This window comes from Corvus cornix, chromosome 15 (assembly GCF_000738735.6).
Source record: "Corvus cornix cornix isolate S_Up_H32 chromosome 15, ASM73873v5, whole genome shotgun sequence".
In the NCBI taxonomy this organism is placed as follows: Eukaryota; Metazoa; Chordata; class Aves; order Passeriformes; family Corvidae; genus Corvus; species Corvus cornix.
In genome coordinates, this window is record NC_046345.1 from 4,048,480 (window position 1) to 4,063,464 (window position 14,985).

General features: G+C 57.6%; 1 protein-coding gene across 7 annotated transcripts in view; it reads left to right on the plus strand.

Moving 5' to 3' along the window:
- Nucleotides 1-2,739: 2,739 nt before the first annotated feature.
- RPH3A (rabphilin 3A) overlaps nucleotides 2,740-14,985 on the plus strand; it is a 28,452-nt gene continuing 16,206 nt past the window's right edge. For 2 of the 7 annotated variants that reach the window (XM_039561022.1, XM_039561021.1), the window contains exons 1-4: nucleotides 7,658-7,893; nucleotides 10,151-10,341; nucleotides 10,734-10,748; nucleotides 11,441-11,575. In XM_039561022.1, coding sequence (XP_039416956.1) covers nucleotides 7,849-7,893; nucleotides 10,151-10,341; nucleotides 10,734-10,748; nucleotides 11,441-11,575 — 386 coding nt within the window. In that variant the 5' untranslated portion in view covers nucleotides 7,658-7,848. Of the gene's footprint in view, nucleotides 2,847-4,953; nucleotides 5,063-7,655; nucleotides 7,894-10,150; nucleotides 10,342-10,733; nucleotides 10,749-11,440; nucleotides 11,576-14,985 lie in introns of those variants that run through there. The other 5 variants (XM_039561023.1, XM_039561024.1, XM_039561019.1 and 2 more) reach the window with 5 other exon arrangements.

The window sequence follows — 14,985 nt, forward strand, 5'->3', positions numbered from 1 at the left end:
AAACGCTCCCCTGGGTGCCTGAGCTGCCATCAATCCTTTTAATTTAACTCCTTGGAGCTGCTCAGGGAGGGCCTGACGCGCTCCTGATTTATTTCCCCTGTATCGGAACTGGCGACAGCAGCTGTTATCCAGAGTTTTTGTGTGCTTGAGCTCCGGGAGTTTCTCCACAGCCACTGGAACTCTTTTGATCTTAATTAAAACCAGAAGAAAAGTTGTTGTGTGAAGGTCACGTTGCATTTTCCACCGGACTCCGTTGACAGCAAAGGGATCATCCCGGCCTGGAGCTGCGTCATCCCTCCCTATCTCCAGTCTGGTGCTTCAATTAGGTGCCGCTCATCGCGCTGGAAATGAGGGGAGAGGTTTCCCCATGGATTCCCAGCCTCATCCCCAGCCCCATCCTTGTCTCCATCTCCATGCTTGGATCCATGCCCAGCTCCATGCCCAGCTCCATGCCCATCCCCAGCCGCATCCAAGGACGGGAAGCAGCTGGAAGTGAAGCAGAGCCCAGCCCTGCCACCTCCAGCTTTGGATCTGGCACGGATTTGATACCTGGAGCTCTCTGCATCCATGAATTTGGGGTTGTCCCTCAATTATTCCCACTGAAATCAGCGGGGCTGCCAATGGGGACAAAGCCAAGACCACGGAGTGGAGGCTGCATCCAGCCTGGAGCAGGGAAAGGCTGCACAGCCTTGAGAGTTCCCAGGATTTTTGCCTCTCCACCAGAATTCGAGCCTCCAGGCAGGACCTGCCGTGCCTGATGCTCCATCCACGTCCTGGCAGGATGGCTCGGGGGTCAAATGGAGCGGGAAGCTCCATGCTCAGTCAGATCCCAAGGGAAACACAGCAATTCCTGAAGAACCAGAGGGGCAGCGAGTGTGAAGATAAAGCAGGGAGGAAATAAATATAGAAATGAATATAGAAATATAGAAATGAATATAGATATGAATATATAAATAAATATATCAATGAATATATAAATGAATAAATAAATGAATATAGAAATAAATATATCAATGAATATAGAAATGAACATATAAATGAATACATAGATATAAATGAATATTAAAATGAATATATGAATGAATATAGAAATAAAGAGATGAATGAATATATACATAAATATAAAAATAACTCTATAAATGAACATAATATATAAATAAATATATAAATGAATATATATATAAAAATATATAACCCTGCTTTGATCTGCTGCAGGATCTCCCCGACTGCCAAACTGTACTTCCAATTCCACCAAAAAAAAAAAAAAAAAAAAAAAATCCAACTGGCTCTTTTATTGTCGAAGAGGGGCTAAAAAAGGAGAGTGGAAGTGCCAGGGATTTGGAACAGAGGAGTGCAGGTGTTGCTTTGTCTCCTTTCTGGAAAGCCGCTTTTAGATCTGATTTTCAAATCGCTGCTGCTCTTTGTGGATCTCCAAGGAAGGTGTCAAGACAGATCAGCTTGAAAGTCCCTGTGCTGCTCTCTCCGAGTATTTTGCATAAGTGAGGCAACTCTTTTGCTAAATAGAAACACCGAGTTGGGCCTGGAAGAGAGGAAAATGTGCATCAAGAATCCAGCTGATGCCAATCAACACTCAGCCTCGACTGCTGGAATACTTTCCTGGCTGAAGGCAGGAAAATGTTCCATCCTTCAAGGATTTCTGTCTCTTCAGGGATTTGTTTAAATCCCCAAAAAAGCAGGGTTTTCATGAGGGGTTTGCTTGCAGCTGGGTGAAAACCTTTTATAGCAAAGTGGTGAAATCCAGCTGGAGGAACGAGGAATTTTCCTTCTCCAAGGTCTTGACCAGAAGCAGCGTGGTCCTGGCTTGTGCCTGGGGATTTGGGATCCATCTGGGAAAGGGCTGCCGGGTTGTGGGATCTGCAGGAATCGGGAACCGGGAGGGGCAGCAGCTCCCACAGCTTTTGGTGGATGCTGCAGGTGGGGAGGGTGTGGGATCTGAAAGCTCATCCCATTCCTCCCCCTGCCACGGGCAGGGACAACTTCCACCATCCCAGGCTGCTCCAAGCCGGCCTTGGACACTTCTGGGGATCCAGGGGCAGCCACAGCTGCTCTGGGCACCCTGTGCCAGGGCCTCAGCACCCTCCTAGGGAACAATTCCTTCCCAAATCCCATCTCTCCCTGCTCTCTGGCAGTGGGAAGCCATTCCCTGTGTCCTGTCCCTCCATCCCTTGTCCCCAGTCCCTCTGCAGCTCTCCTGGAGCCCCTTTAGGCTCTGGAAGGGGCTCTGAGCTCTCCCTGAAGCCTTCTCCTCTCCAGGTGAACACCCTCAGCTCTCCCAGCCTGGCTCCAGCCCTCAGAGCATCTTTGAGTCTCCCTGGACTCGCTCCAGCAGCTCCACATGCTCCCTGATCTGGGACCCCAGAGCTGGAGGCAGCTCTGCCGACTGGGATCTCTCCAGAGCAGGGAAGAGAGGGAGAATCCCCTCCCTCACCCTGCAGTGGGATGGGATGGGACGGGGCGGGATGGGATGGGAGAGGGGATGGAAGATGAAGATGGGAGAGGGTTGGGGAGGAGGATGAATGAAAGAGGGATGGAGAAGGGATGGGCTGGAGGAGAGCACGGGCACAGGGGGTCCCACTGCCTCCCCTCCCCAGCCGGCTGCGGGAGGGAGGTCCCAGAAAGGGCCGAGGGGCTGCGCCCGGGAGGGGGGCGGCTCCTTAGGGCGCGGAGCGGGGGCGGCCCCGGCCGTGTCCCCTCCCGTGTCCCCTCCCCGCGCCGTCCGCAGTGCTGCCGCCGGAGCCGCGCAGCGCCAGCGCGGCCGTGCGCGGAGAGCGGCGCCGGGACCCCCGGCACCCCAGGACCCCCGAAACGCCGGGACCCCGGCCCAGGTAAGGGGGGAATTCAGGGGTCCCCCGGCGCCACAGCGGGGCGTGGCAGAGGGGGGACTCAGGAGATGCCGGGCGTGCCGCGGGGCTCTGCAGGGACAGGGGTCGGGATGCAGCTCTGGGGGGTCGGGATGCACGTCCCGGGGTGTTCCTCGCCCCCGCACCCCTCTCGTGGCCCGGGGAAAGTTGCGGCAGCCCGGAGCGTGCGGGCGGTGGGTGACACCCCCCAGCCCGCGACCGCGGCGCCCGTGGGTGGCCGGTGGCTGGAGCGGGTCCCCGGCGGTGCGGTGGGGCTGGCAGCGCCCGCGGGTGCGGGTGCGGGGAGGCTCTGGGTGCTGCTGCTCGTCTTGGCCGTGTGCGGACAACTTTGAAGCGTGTTGGGCATTTGCGGGTGTTGTAGCCCCCAAAATACGCTTTTTATCCCCGGCCTCGGGGTGTGGGTGTCTGAGCACACCCTGCGGTGGCCCCAAGGATGAGCCCCTTCCCAGAACCCTGGCAGCGGGGGGATGTGGGGAGCGCCCTGACCCTGCTGCGGGGACATTTTGGGGTGCTCTGCTCCCTGGTGGGGCTCTGCAAGGGCATCGCTGCCCGGCTCAGCGCGGCCGGAGGGCTCTGGCAGGTGCTGCTCCTTTCCCAGGATGGGCCAAAGTGGTGCAAACAGCACCAAAAACCTTTCTGGAGTAGCCTGGAACCTCTAGGAGGCAAAACCACCTCGGGAATGAGGCTGGGGCTGCTGGAAGCTGTGGCTCGCAGGGATGGGTTCTTCCAGAAAAGGGACCTGGTTGTGTCTCTTGCTGGTGTCTTTCTAATAATTCTGGTTATGAGCTGGAGCAGCGATTTGTCTTTGTGTAGTGATGAACACTCCTTCATTCCCCTGCTGAAACAGCTCTGAGCGAAGGCAGCTGCCCTGGCCGTGGCTCTGCTCTGGGCTCGGGCCATGGCACGCTCCTCCCGGGATCCTGGGAGCGTGTGTGGGATCAGCCTGATCCCCCTCTTCCCGTGAGGTTGCAAGAAAAAAAAACAAAAAAAACCCCACCAAAAAACCACAAGATAATCCAAACGCGGCCAGTTGGCTCCGGGGATGCAGAGATGAGAACAGATGAACCATTTGCTTTAATTACTGGTATCAAAAGCCCAGGCTGCAGCTTAGCCTGAAAATAAATATTGTTAATGTTGTGACACCGGGCTCTATTTGATGCATCATTCATCCGGGAGGGATTGAGCGAGCTGTGAGGGCTGACTCAGATCTGCCTCAGGGGTTCCGTGGGGAGGCATCAGCCCTGGAGCCGTGGGGCTGAGCCCCACGCGCGGCACCGGGAATCGCTGTCGCATCCCGTGGGCGCCTCGCCGGGCATCCCGCAGGAGGGGAGCGCCGGGTGGGCGCTGCTCGCCCGCAGCAGCCTCGGGCAGCGCTGTGGCAGCGCCGGGCGATGCGGTGGGAGCTCTTCGCCGTCCCCTGCAGGGTGGGAACCCAGCGCATCCCAACCCCACGGCCCTGCTCGGAGCCCCCGCTGGGTGCCAACCCCGTGCCCTGCTCGGCGCCGGCTCCAGCTCCGCTTCCCGCACCTTCACAGACTTCCCTCCGCGCTGCGCTGGCTCCTGCTGGCGGTGGGAAAGGCGCATTTGGGGTGTGGAGCACCCTTTGCAGCGAGGGTGACAGCCCGGAGCCCACTGCGGGGCTCTGCGTGGAACGCGCGGGGTGAGACGTTCCCAGCTTTGGGAAGGGCGAGGGGAGGAAAACTGAGGGAGGTGAGGGGCCTCAGCCGCGTTTTGCGCTCAAGTTTTGAGGGACTTTCCGTGGGGGATGACAATGAGCCGGTTCCCCGTGCCCACCGCAGGTGCCGGGGCTGTGCAGGCAGTGGTGACCCCCGTGCCAGCTCGCCGGTGGCCCTCGGTGCCCTCCTCCCGCCCGCAGCTCGGTGACGCTGTCGCTGCAGTCACCGCCAATTAGCGCTGAGAGTAATGAACCGCTCCAGGTGGTCCCAGCCCAGCGCTCAAGGACTGGGAAGGGAGGGGGCTCTGCTTCCCAAGGCCGGGCTCATTAATTCCCCCTCCCTCCCTCGGCTGGGGAGTGGCTGGGGGGGGGGGGGGGAGGGCGTGCTGGTTTATAAAGGTTCACGTGGTGGGGGCAGCAATTCCCTTCTCCAGCCCTGGGAGGTTTGGATCCAGCTCTCCGCTTTGGATCTGGGGTGCCGCTGATGGGGCGCACGTGAAACCAGGTACTGAGGGGGTTGTGGTGGGGGGAGAGGAACTGGGGAAACTGGGAGTGTCCCAGGCTGGTGCAGACCCCGAGCTGGTGGCCGTGTGCTGCTCTGCCTGTGGCACGGTCGTGCTGCGGTGCTGAGGGATCCCCCAGCAGTGGGACCCCTCCTCACAGGCCTGGTCCTGCGTGGCTCGTCTGCCCCAGCCTGGGGATGCCACCCCCACTGTTGCTCCTGTGGGGTGACACCGCGGCCCTCCGCCGTCCCTGGGGCGCCTTGTGGGGACTGTCACCCTCCCCTGGCAGCGAGCAGGACCCGCTACCTCCGAGCTCACCTGGCTGGTGCTTCCCAGCCTTTTCCCATGGCTAAACCTCCCCCAGCCGCTGTCGCGGTGCGAGGATCCCTGCGCTGGATCCCGGCTGGGATCGAGGTGGCTCTGGCCATGCTCCCTGTCCCTGGCATCGAGGGTGCGATGCCGGCTCCCTGTGCCGGAGCCGTGCAGGGATCTTTCCGTTGCTAAGCAGCTCCTGAGGAGCGATGGCACCACTGCTGCCGTGCTCGGGGTGTGCCCAGACATCACCTGGATCTGCCCCTCCGGCAGCCCCGCGTGAGTCAGATACGCCTAGCAGTGGTTTATTTATTTAAATTTTTTTCCCCCCATTGTCTTTCCTGTAATTAATCAAGGGGAATAAATCCTTGCGACAGCATCCTAACAGTGTTTGGTTTGGGGAGGGAGCTGCTGGAGGAAATGTCAGCGTGCTGCTTAAATAAAACTGACTGAGCTGCTGCTCAGCTGCCTTGGGATGCAGCTTTGTCTGGAGGATGGCGGGGAGCTGGGAATTCAGGGGGAGTGGAATAAAGGCAGTTCTCAGCACCTTGTGGCGATCGAAAGGCAGCAGTGGAATTCGCCAAGCCAAGAGCAATTGGTGTTCCCAAAGACTGTTCCCAGCGGCTGTGGAGTGGGTTTAACTGGAGGGCAGTGGAGGCATCGCTTTGCCTTTCCTGTCTCTGGTGTGTCACTGTCACCTGTGGCCCGTGGCTGTCACGCTGAGCTTTAATTAACTAATTAGTGCCACGCTGACCCGGGAAGCTGCAGGGCTGCTGCTCCCTGCAAGGGCTCGGTGTGGGGCTGACGGATGTGGTGGCCCCAGGGCTGTGACTCGCTGGCTCTGGGTCTTTCCCCAAAGCTGCATTCCCAGGACCCCTCAGCCTCAGCCAAGGCTCTGATTTGGAGGATGTGGGAACCCACAGCACGTGCTGTGTCACCTGCTGCTCCCTCTGGGATTGTCCTGTCCTGCTGCCGGACGTGTCCAGGTGTCCGGCAGGAGCTCCAGCCCCAGCAGCTTCCTGCCAGCCGAGCTCTGCCTCCCTCCTTCCTGCCTTTAAAGGAAAGCCTGGGCCGTGGGCTGTTCCCTGAGCACCGTCCCTCGGGCAGCTTGCCCAATTTTGCCCGAACTTTCTAAAACCATTCGCACGTGGGATGAGACGAATGATGGAATGCCAGGATTTGAGGGAGTTTGGGTGTGTGGGACCCTACAGGGCTGGGCTGCCCTCCTGCCCCTCCTGGTGACCTGCTGATCATCTTGCAGTGTTACACCGCTGCTCCTGCAGATATTTTGGGGATATTTTCCCCTTTTTTCCCCATCTGTGGGTAAATCCAGCAGTACCAAATCCTGCCTGGAGCCAGAGGAGAGTACGAGGACCTGCTGCTTGCCCCTATAGCTGTGAGCATGTGCCACAGGGAATGGTGTGGGGTGCACGGTAGGCAAGCTCCTTTTCCTGGGAAAGGATGAGCCTGGATGTTGGGAGATACTCAGGGCTCAGCCGGATGTGGGATGTGATGTCCGTGCCAGGTGTCTGCACAGGACTTGGAATTCCCTGTGGTTTGCAGCCCTTCCTGGGTGCCAGGCATGGAGCAGGGCAGGATCTGGTCCTGAGGGACTTGGGAGATGGCTGGAAACGTCCCCAGGAGCTGGGAGAGGTTTCCAGCCAAACTTGGTGTTTCGGGATGTGTGCCCTGAGTGGTGAGGAGACAATTCCATCCTGGCTCGTCCCAACTTTGGCATTTGCTCGTCCCACTGCTCCTCTGGGGGGGTCTCAGTGGGTCCTTGTCACCCCAAAATATGCCCCTCTTCTCTCTGGGGAGCCCCATCAGGCAATCCCATCCTCATCCCGTGTTGTTCCACCCCCAGCTCCAGCTGTGGAGCATAAACCTGCTCCGGTGCCAACCTGCAAAGCCCAGCATCCCAAAGGAGGATCACTTTGGATCCATTCCACTTCCAAACCTCCTGCTTGGTGATGACACCCAATAATCTCCCACCTGGCACCGGAGCAGCAGCTTGGGTTGGTTGGTTGGGGTCTGGCTGCTGCCGCTGCTCCGTGCTCCAGGTGAGTGGATGATCCCCAAAACCTGCCTTTTTCCACCCAGATTAATCACATCAAGCTTTGTCAATGGAAAAATTACCTCATCATTGGCACTGGCAGGTGGTGAGAGCAGCAGACTTATTCAATATTTAAGAAAGCTGCATTGCAGAGCTCGGGAGGCTGGAGGGAGAAATAGGTTGCCTGTGTCAGTGTCTGCTGCTGGAGACAATCTCTGCAGGCATCGGCTGGCAAGTGCGGAGCTCACCAGTAAAACCTCACCCTTGCCCTGGGAGCCTGGAAAATACGGGATTTTCTCTGGTTTGGCATTTCCAGGTGGCTCGAGGGGTGTGTTAGCGCAGCCCTGTGCTGGGGTTGTGCTCGGTTGTGGGTGGCTCTGGGCCCTGCAGTGCCGGCGCTGTGGGGACGGATGGGCTCGTTCCATGGGGATCCTGCTGCCTTTCCAGCCTTCCCACGGCTGCTGGAGGGTGAGTGTGACCTGCTGGTTGTGACGCTGCACCTGCCAGATTTTGGGTGCTGGAGGTGGGCCCGTGAGCCGACAGCTCCGGGAGAGGGATCCACGGAAGGTGTTCAGTCCAGCTTTATTGAGGCACGATGGAATCCACGGGCTCCGTCACACACAAGTAACGGAGCGGCATGATTGGAGTCATGTGGCCCTTCCTTAAGGCCAGAAATTAAGACCTCACTGCTATTCCTGGCTCTGCCCGGGACACGCCGCGTTGGCGCCGGCGGGAGCTGCCGGCATCCATCGGAAAACCTCGGGCAGCTGGCGGGATGAGACAGCTCCTCACATCCCCACTGACACCAGGGCAGCAGATCCGGGACCCTCCGGGCTCAGCCAAGCCCTGGAAGGTTTTGGCACCCTCCTAGGTTGGGATATTTGCGTTTCACTAAGGAAATGCTGCTGCATCCCATCGATGCCCGCTTGGATGGCCACATCCTTGTGCTCGGGAGCCGGGATTTGGCAGGGAGGGAAAAGCCACCCGGAGCTGTTTTTTGTCCTTTCCCGTACGTTAAAAATGCCGAAGGAAGCATTAGGGCAAGCGGGGGTAGCTGCTGGAAGTAATGCAAAGTAGATTTTTCCAAATCTATTATTTATAGGTGGAGAAAGGGATTGTGTATTCCTTCAGGAGCCGGCCCCGGGCTCCGCTCCATCCGCAGCAAAGCGGAACGCTCGCGGCCTCGCTGTCATTAGCAGAAAGTTCCAGCTCGGGGAAGGAGTTTTCCTTCCTGATCCCTCTTCACAAGGAAAAACCAGGGATTTTCCCCTCTTTTCCCCAGCTGCAGTGTTTGGGGTGGACATTCCTGCTCCGTGTGACCTTGGGCAAATCCCTTATCCACCAAAAATGGGTGGTGGCATCGAGGTGCTGCCCTTGCTCCCTGTTCAACCTGCGCCCACGCCGGGACCCCCCGGCTGTGCCGGGACATTCATTCCCAGTGGGAATTTGCTGCTGCAGTGCGGATTGTGGAGGTGGCGGGGGGGGCTCAAATGAACAATTTGCTTCGTTAAGTGACCTTGTTAATCGGAGCCTTCTGGTTTGGCACAGGAACAGGCGCTGTGTGAACCAGCAGAGCACTAATTACCCACGTGCCTCTCTTCTCCTGCTTTTCCAAAAATACTTTTCCACATCCCCAAGTTTTCCATGAAGCCAAGGTGAGCCTCAAGCCTCCACTGATTCCTCAGGGAGTGAGGAGGAACTCCTGCAGTGCTGCAGAGCCTTTTCCCCTCTTTTTTTGGGGGAAGTTGGGTGTTTTCTCCTGGCTTGGAGTTGGTGATTTTGGCCGGGCGGTTTTGCAAGCTCCCGTTTCCCATCTTTTCCATGGTATAATCTCCCCAGTTTCTCTGCCAGAGTTTTGCTGGAGCTGCTTCATGCCCTGCAAAGGTGCATTTCCCAGTTTGGGGAGAGCTCTGGTCCTGCTGGGATGCTGGTTTTGGGACCTGGTGGGATGAGGGGAACTGAGAAGTCCCTTCCAGGCAGGGAGGAATCCAAGGCAGTGTCTTCCCAGGGTAGCAGGACGGGAGGATGGATGATCCGTGGGCTGGGAGCAGCCTCGTTGTCCATGGCTGGGCTCTGCAGAGGGGTTTAGGGTTTTTTGGGAATTTTTTAGCTCTGCTGCAGGCAGATCCATCAAATCCCTGGTTTTCCCTCAGAAGACTTGATGGGATGAATGGATCCATCCAGTCCCAATCCCCCTGCAGTGAACAGGGGCAAAACCCCTCCAAAAAATGGGAACAAAGCAACGATCAGCCTGTGGATCTGACATCCACTGGTATTTTAAGGAGAAGGGTTTGAAGAACCCTCTCTGGATGAACCTTTGGAGAGGAGTGGATGGGCCCTCATGCTGGAGTCCTGGTGCTGTGTTTGCCCTCCTGGATCCGCTTCAGTAAACCACAATGGAAAAGGAGGGAATGTGGTTTGGGAAAGGACAGCGAGACGTGCTGGACTTTGGGGAAGAAGTTCCCTTGTTTGTAGCTGTTGCTCTGGAATGGATCCCCCTCTTCCCTTCTGGCTCTGAAGCCTCATAATTAATGTGAGGTTGGGGATTCATTAATTACACCCAGGCTGTGCTGCCCTCCTGGGAAGGAGGTGGCTGGAGGCTCCTGCTTCTCAACACCCAGACAGCCGCTGAAGTGACATTCCTGCTCCGAACCCTCTCAATCCCACAAACAAAGCCTTTCCTGGCGTGATGTTTAGGAATTTTTTGTTGGTTTTTTCCCTACAGCCTGGCTGGAAGCTCCACGACTCCGTTGGCATCTGGGAGCAAAGCGACTGCCGTCTCTGCTGGACGGCCAGCGGGGCACTGGTGTCCCCAAACTCGTGCCCGGGGTGGCCGGCGATGACCGACGCGGTGCTGGGCGGCTCCTCTGACCGGTGGATGTGCCCCAGTGACAGGACCATGTCCCTCCGAGCCAGGTGAGAGCAGGGCACAGGGACAGTCCCCAGGGTGGGTGGGGACACCGGGAGTTGTTTTTGTGCCGTTGGATGGGGACATTTTGCCGTGTTCGCTCCTAAAGCCCCTGAGCGAGGGGGTGGGGACAGAGCCGGGGTGTGCAGGTGCTCAGGAGCCCTGTCCCTCTGTCCTGTCACCCTGCACGGTGACACCACATCCCCCTCTGGAGCACATCTCCAGCCTGGATGGGGGCTGGCTGTGGTGCCTGGATGTTTGGAGCTGCTCTTTTGGAGCAGTGGGAGTTCATGGGGAGGGAGCGGGAGTTGGGGACTGTCACCCCGAGGTGCCAGGCTGGGCTCTCCTCATCCCTGCTCTCACCTATTCCTTATTCCCTCTCTTTCCCTGTGCTTCCCAGCAGTGAGAAGGAGCAGTAAGTATCTCCTTTGCTTTTGTTTTTCACTTATTCCTCTTTTCCTGCTACTTTGAAGGTCTGAGAAAAGGGAAAAAAAAAGGGTTTGGATGCCCCCCCCCCCAAAAAAAAAAAAACAACCTTTGGGAAGTGTCACGCAGAGTTTTAATGAACTTAAGGCTCAGGACCATGTGGAGCTGTTCAATCCAGAGGGGAAAAGAGCCAAGAAAGGTCTTTGAATGAGCAGGAAGGTGAAGAATGTTTGCCTTTTGCATCCCTGAGTGGCAGACGTTACCCTGTCACCAGGTTAGCGCTGCCTGACGCCCAGGCTGGGAGAGAGGATCGTTGGGAATGATGTTACAGGGAGAAACACTCCCATGTTTGGCGAAATGTTCCCAAAAAAAAGCCACCCACTCCTGCGCCACCGCCCCGGTCCCGCGGCTGCCAGGCAGACCTGGCGTTCCAGGGTGCCAAAGGAAAAGTGGAAATAGCGGGAATATTCCTGAAAAGGAGATTTCCCTCCGTCTGAAACCAATGTTTCCATATGAAACCCCCTAGAAATGGAGAGCAGAGCTCCCAGCCGTGGTTGGGGGCTCACTGCGGGCTGGATGGGATCTGCAGGATGGAGATGCGGGGTTTGGGAAGCGGTGCCTGGGCACACCCAGGGATGGGAACGATCCGTGGCTGGATCCCTGTTCCCGCTGTCCCCACAGGCTCCCAGCGGGCTGGGCAGCGCAGCCCGAGCGGCAGCGCAAGGGCGAGGAGCTGACGGATGAGGAGAAGGAAATCATCAACCGGGTGATCGCCCGCGCCGAGAAGATGGAGGAGATGGAGCAGGAGCGCATCGGGTAAGGGGCGGCGCTGGCGACACCGAGGGACAGAGACGGGGACAGAGGGACCCCGAGCCCGCCGGGGCCGCGGGAGGAGGCTCTGCTTGGCTGCTTTCCTGGGCAGCAGCCTCTGCACTGCGGAGCTTCTCCTGAAAGGAGCCTGCGGGGGATCTTTGGGCCCGGGCCAGGAGGGACCTGCTGCGCGCAGGGGAGGGAGCGGCTCGGCGTGGCTCTGTCGCTCCGTGTGCCACGGGGGGCTGGAGCCAGGCGTTCTGCTCTCATCCCGGTGCGATTCGTTTTCAGTCGAAAAGGGATCGTTAATAGCAGCTCACCGCTTGTCCAGTGCTGAGCCAGAGCACCGAGGAGTTTGGCCCTGTTCTGGGAATGCGGTTGGAGGGGGGTGATGGGTCCATCCCGGGGTTAAGCCCACCCTGGAATGAGCTGTCTGTGAGGCTCAGGGCTGGCACCAGCTGCTGGGGGGGGGGCGGGTCCTGGGGTCCCCATGGCCACTGGTCCCTCACTTTTCACCAGGGGCATGCCCGGTGGGAAGTGCCAGTGCTTCCTTTCCTGCCCGGACCACGGTGCCAGGTGAAACGAGCTAATGCCGAGCTGTCCCCTTGCTCTGCTGGGAATGCTTTTCCAGAGGGGATCTCCACAATCCCCTTGGGATCACGCCTCTTTTCCTGACAGAGGAGCAGTTTTTTCCCAGCTGAGTTTAAGCACCCACTGCTGCTTTTTTTTTTTCCTAGCAGGGAAAACACTCAGGCCCAGGCAGGAGCCACACTTTGGGAACTCCAAATTCCCTCTCACAGCTCAGGAACAGTTTGCTGTCCCTTCAATATCGGGGTGTATTTGTGCAGCCACGGGCTGCTCAGGCTACAGAGAAGTGCTGGATTTATCCCCTCGTTGTTTTTAGAAATCCTCGGTTAGGAGGGGTCCGTGAACACCCTGGGAAGGTTTTGCCTTTCCAGCGGCCATTCTCCCTGCCTGGGCTCGGCACGGGCCCCATGGATGTGTCTCCGGGCCTTGGCATTGCTTCCCAACACGCAGCGCTTCCCTCTCCCGGCTTTTTGGCAGCAGCCAGGTGAAAGCGGCTCCGAGTGGCGGTGATTCATGCCCGAGAAGTGCCTACAAACAGCTTTCCCTGGCGTTGCCCGTTTGCAGCCCGGTAAGAATTCCTTTCCAACGCGATGCTCCTTGGACGAGGCGTAAATCATCTCGGGGAGAGATTTATTCCCTGCAGCTGTTTCCCAACTGCAGCGACTCTTCCCTTTCTCCCTCTTTGCCGAGCCGGAGGAGGTTTGCTCATCCCCATTCATGAAAAGCTGGGAATTCTGGCGGATGTGCGGCCGCAGCTGATCTCCCTCCCGCGTGGAGGCGTAGCGGGAGCCGTGCCAGCCCCTTTGTGTTTGTTGGCTTGCACAACAAGAGCTGTAGGATGTTCAGCCCCGGGAATGTGGGACAGCGGCTGGATCAGCCTCGTACGGAATCATGCGTTCGGGAGCAGCTCGGACGTTATCCAGGATAGCTCCTTCTATTACAAAATAATCCGGGTTTGCCAGGCTGGCCTCTGGCAGGGAGGCGGCGGTGCTGGGTGGCCCTCGGTCGGCCGGGCTGCTTGAGGGAGCTGCTCCTGGAAAGCCGGATTTTCTGGGATTTTTCTAGTCCTGTAAAGGGAATAATAAATCCAATAAAACTCGCCCTGAGGATCTCGTGGCTGCTCCATCCCTGGAAGTGTCCAAGGGCAGGTTGGATAGGGCTTGGGAGCAGCCTGAGATAGTGGAAGGTGTCCCTGCCTATGGAATTAGATGAGCTTTACCGTGCTTTCCAACCCAAACCATTCCATTATTCCATGGAAACACTGCTTTTGGTTAATGTAAGGAATAGCTCACGTGGAGTGAGATTCCAAAGGGGGAATATGGGGTGAATACTCGGGGTTGTCTCAATAAGTGGAGGTGTTTGTGGGATTCATCTGAGCTTTACAGCCAGCCCTTGAGAAATCCCAAATCCCACTGCTGAGGCTAGGGATGAACCTCCTTGTGCCTCAAATCCTTCCCAATTTTTTGCCCTCCATCTCCTGTCTCCTCCGTCCCACCAGGCCCTTGTCTTGGGAACAAATCAATGCCTCTTGTTGAGCCTTTGTTTGTGGAATAGGACTTGGTGTCAAACCCAGCTCAAATTAATCCCGTGAAGGAGTATTTTTAGCTCCGAGGGCGGACGGATCCTGCGGGATACGTGAGCTGGATGCTGATGAGGGCTGGAGGACAGGGATGCTTCCTGCGTGGGGGATTTTTTTGGCTGGGCCGTTGTCTCGTGGTGCAGGGAAGGATGAGAGGAGCTGGAATCATCTTGAACATGACACAGCAGGAGCACGTTGGGCTGGAGCTGACGTGTGTCAGAGCTGCTGGATGATCAGGATCATCCTTTGGGATGAGGACAGCTGTCGGGAAGAGGGATCATCCATGCTGGCAGGGATGGATCTGTTCTTGTCCCATCTCCCTCTGTGCTCGGGGGGGTCTCTGTGGTGGCTCTGTGCCGGCTCCAGTGACACTCTGGTGACAGTGGTGCTATTCCAGCTGCAATCCATGAGGAGCCACTTTTCCAGCTGCCACAGGAGCACCTGCAGGCACTAATTGACTCCACTCTGCATCTCTAATTGGGGGCCATCAATAACCCAGCCAGGCTGCTCCACTGCCTAATGAGCTCCAGCACGGTCCTGGCACTGAGGGGAAGATCTGAAACCATCCCAAGGTAGAAATGGATATTTCTGGAGAGCCAAGAGCTGGCTCTCCCAGAGGGAAGGTGACAGCTGGCTCCTGGAGCTGGCCATGGCCCTCTGGTCCCCTCTCAAAGTGCGGTGGCTTGCCTGTGTCCCTGTGGGTCCCACCTTTGCTCTGAGAGGAGCAGCTTTGGAGCAGGATTGCATTTTAATTTGGCTGCTCATGGCTGGGATGACACAGGGATAACGCTGGAGCAGACGGGAGTCCCCGGGGATTCAGTCATTAACCTCGGTGGCAGGGATGCTGCCTGGGAACCACAGCCTGGCATCCTCATCCCGGAGTGCAGACAGCAAAATTCAGGCTCAAGGCAAGGCAGGGAGGTTGCTGGAGACAGCTGGGAATGTGTCCTGGGATGTCTCCTGAGATCCCAGTTCCTGGAGGAGATGAGGTTCAGTTGTGACCAGGGGACAGCTTGTGCTGCTTGGGATTTTGTGGGGTTTTAGTTGGGTTTTCCCCCCACAAAAAAACCCCTTCCTCTCATTTCCAACACTGCAAAAAGAACCACCCTGCTGTAGCACACTCAGCAAGCAGCTGGCTGAGCATGGAATGGGATACCTGGAAAAACTCTGTGGGTGTCTCTCATCCATGGGTGAGGGCTCAGCCTGGAAAAGCCCTGGTGGTGCTTTACCTGTAGCTCCTCGCACACTT